Below are 2,500 nucleotides of genomic sequence, written 5' to 3'. Positions count from 1 at the left end.
GCAGCCATTAGTCACCTCTACTCTCTATCTGAGCTCCACACAGACAGCTACAGCATTTAGACATACTCTATAACATGACTGACTGGGTCAAACAACATCATATTTAATTACACAAACAATAGTAACCATAGTAACCAATAAGCACATTTCCTGCTGATCTAAATGATTCAGTCTGAGTATTTTGGGACAGAAAGTCTTTACCATGTCGACGTCCTCCAGGGGAAAACTCTCCAACCTGCAGAGACAGAAACGCTTTGGTTACACTTACACATTATAGGTCTAAAAAGCATCACCAAACCCACCAGACTCCATGTAAATAATCAGGACTTTTATCATGGTAAAACACACTTCATTCAAAGTGGACAGAAACTAAATCAAACTATCAAAAGGCGTCTTGGTTCATCTTTCCACTGTTCCAACAATCACCACTCTGGTTTGGTTGAAATAAACCAGGGGCGGATTGGCCATCTGGCAACTCTGGCAAATGCCAGAGGGGCCGGACCATTTTTTTTAATGTGGGCCGATCAGATTTTTTTTTTAATATACAAATAAATTGTCTTCACAGGCCGACAGCGCAGAGGACGGGTTTTTATCGCTTGCACGATTTCACTATTGTTATTATAATAATAATAATAATAATAATAATAATAAATATTAAGCATTTGGCCAGTCGGCAACGGCCGGGCTGGTCCCGAGATGGGCCGATCGACCCAATCAGAAGTTACTCAGGGTTCAGGCTGTACCAGACCCTCCCGGTGATCATGCTGCTCTGGGGGACCGGCTGCAGCAGCGAGAAGCTGCTGCTGACGGGCAGAGAGCTTCACCGGAGCACCGACTGCTGTCCGTCCACGCGGCTGTCTGACGGCATCAGTATTAAATTAAGACAGTTTTATTACCGGTTAAAAACGTCTCGTTGTCGTGTTTAATAGTAGTCTAATTCGGTGTTTTGATACAGTTGGTTTTAACGCCTGATGTGAAGTGTAGGCCTACAGGAGTACACATGACAACCCTGAAAATCCGTCTTTCTGCTGTGCCCCATTCACGTAGTGTTTAGTTTTACACTATGTAGGTTAAACTCTGCAATTAATCCGCGGTTCACATGTATGCATGAACTGTGGTGGTCCGTTACACTGTCGTCTCAACATCACTGATCATTTTTCATCAATAGAATATAGAAAACATTACACTTCACAACGTTGTGTATCCATAACATGATTGTGTTATTGTACAATTTAGCAGTAAAAGCAGTAGCCTCTGGAAGTCAATCCTACATCTTTCAACTTGGGAGCAAAACGTGCTCTTTGGGGAAACAAAGTGACCATGAAGCCCTGTTCATGCTGATTAAACAACTGGACCTTGTCGTATCCGGCCCATGTCCCGGACGTGAAAGCCCCCTTACTGGACTACTGAATATAATAATATTCTATTATATTTGTATTTTAAATTGTTACCTGCCACCAGAATTTTGTGATTTCCTTGCCATAAATATAGACATTGTTACCATAAATTGGTGCCCAAAAATGTATCAGAATGCAGGAATTTAAGTCTTTTACCTTCAAAATGTCCTGGGGGAGACCAGACCCCCCCTGCTTTATGTGTTCCCCCAAAGGCCAATTCTGAGCACAAACGGCATCAACAGACAGACAGTATGTGTACATTTGTTATAAACGTGTGCTCTTTAAAAAGTAGTAAGCATTGTTTGCCAGTTACTTACATTAAACGTTTAAAAATCTGTTACATAAGGTACTGCTTATATTATTTCACCATCTGTACACAAATGTAATTAGTGAATGCACGTGTCCGTGGGTGGGGCTGCATGGTAATGTGGGCTGGTGTGACTACAGTGCCAGGGCTGAATTTTGGTCCCAGTCCGCCCCTGAAATAAACCCTTAATTCACCCATTTACATGTGGAAATATGCTGGCTCTATACATGCTAAAAGTCCTGATTATTTACATGGAGTCTGGTGGAAATATGCTGGCTCTATACACGCTAAAAGTCCTGATTATTTACATGGAGTCTGGTGGGTTTGGTGATGGTGATTTCGGGGCTGTTTCATGTTAAACTAAAAGGATCTTACTCTTTAACTAAAAGGTCTATCTCTGTAGGGATCCATCCCATAATGTTGTCAGACACTTATAAATAACTAATAATCTGTCATAGTGAGTCTGTCAGCAGCAACAAACAGAAGTTTTTCTGTTCTAATTTTGTTCCATTTCAAATTTTTTGTCTTTTCTGATATCACGGTTCATCTTCTGAAGGTTTGCTGTAATGATTGGGTCGGTGTTGCCGTTGGCGACCAGATTACAGCCGGTTAGATGAGCTGAGCCCCGTGCTGCAGCAGCCGGACGCTCATCTGTCCCACGCTCCCTGAAGTCCACCCCAAACTCTCCATCATTTGACAATCAGAGCGCAGCAGCGCGGGCGGCGCTCACAGCTGATCTGGGCGTCTCCCGGGGAAGTCTTTTCATTTAGCCGCCCGCCGCCCGCTGCCGCTGCGC

General features: G+C 43.2%; 1 protein-coding gene across 1 annotated transcript in view; it reads right to left on the bottom strand.

Annotated features, from left to right (window-relative positions):
* LOC116043239 overlaps positions 1-2,500 on the bottom strand; it is a 17,641-nt gene that overhangs the window by 369 nt on the left and 14,772 nt on the right. Inside the window, exon 6 of the mRNA XM_035994956.1 lies at positions 202-235. Within this exon, the coding sequence (XP_035850849.1) occupies positions 202-235 (34 nt within the window). The remainder of the gene's footprint in view (positions 1-201; positions 236-2,500) is intronic.

Source organism: Sander lucioperca, chromosome 18 (assembly GCF_008315115.2).
Source record: "Sander lucioperca isolate FBNREF2018 chromosome 18, SLUC_FBN_1.2, whole genome shotgun sequence".
NCBI classification, from domain to species: Eukaryota; Metazoa; Chordata; class Actinopteri; order Perciformes; family Percidae; genus Sander; species Sander lucioperca.
This window is presented reverse-complemented; position numbering and strand designations above follow the sequence as displayed.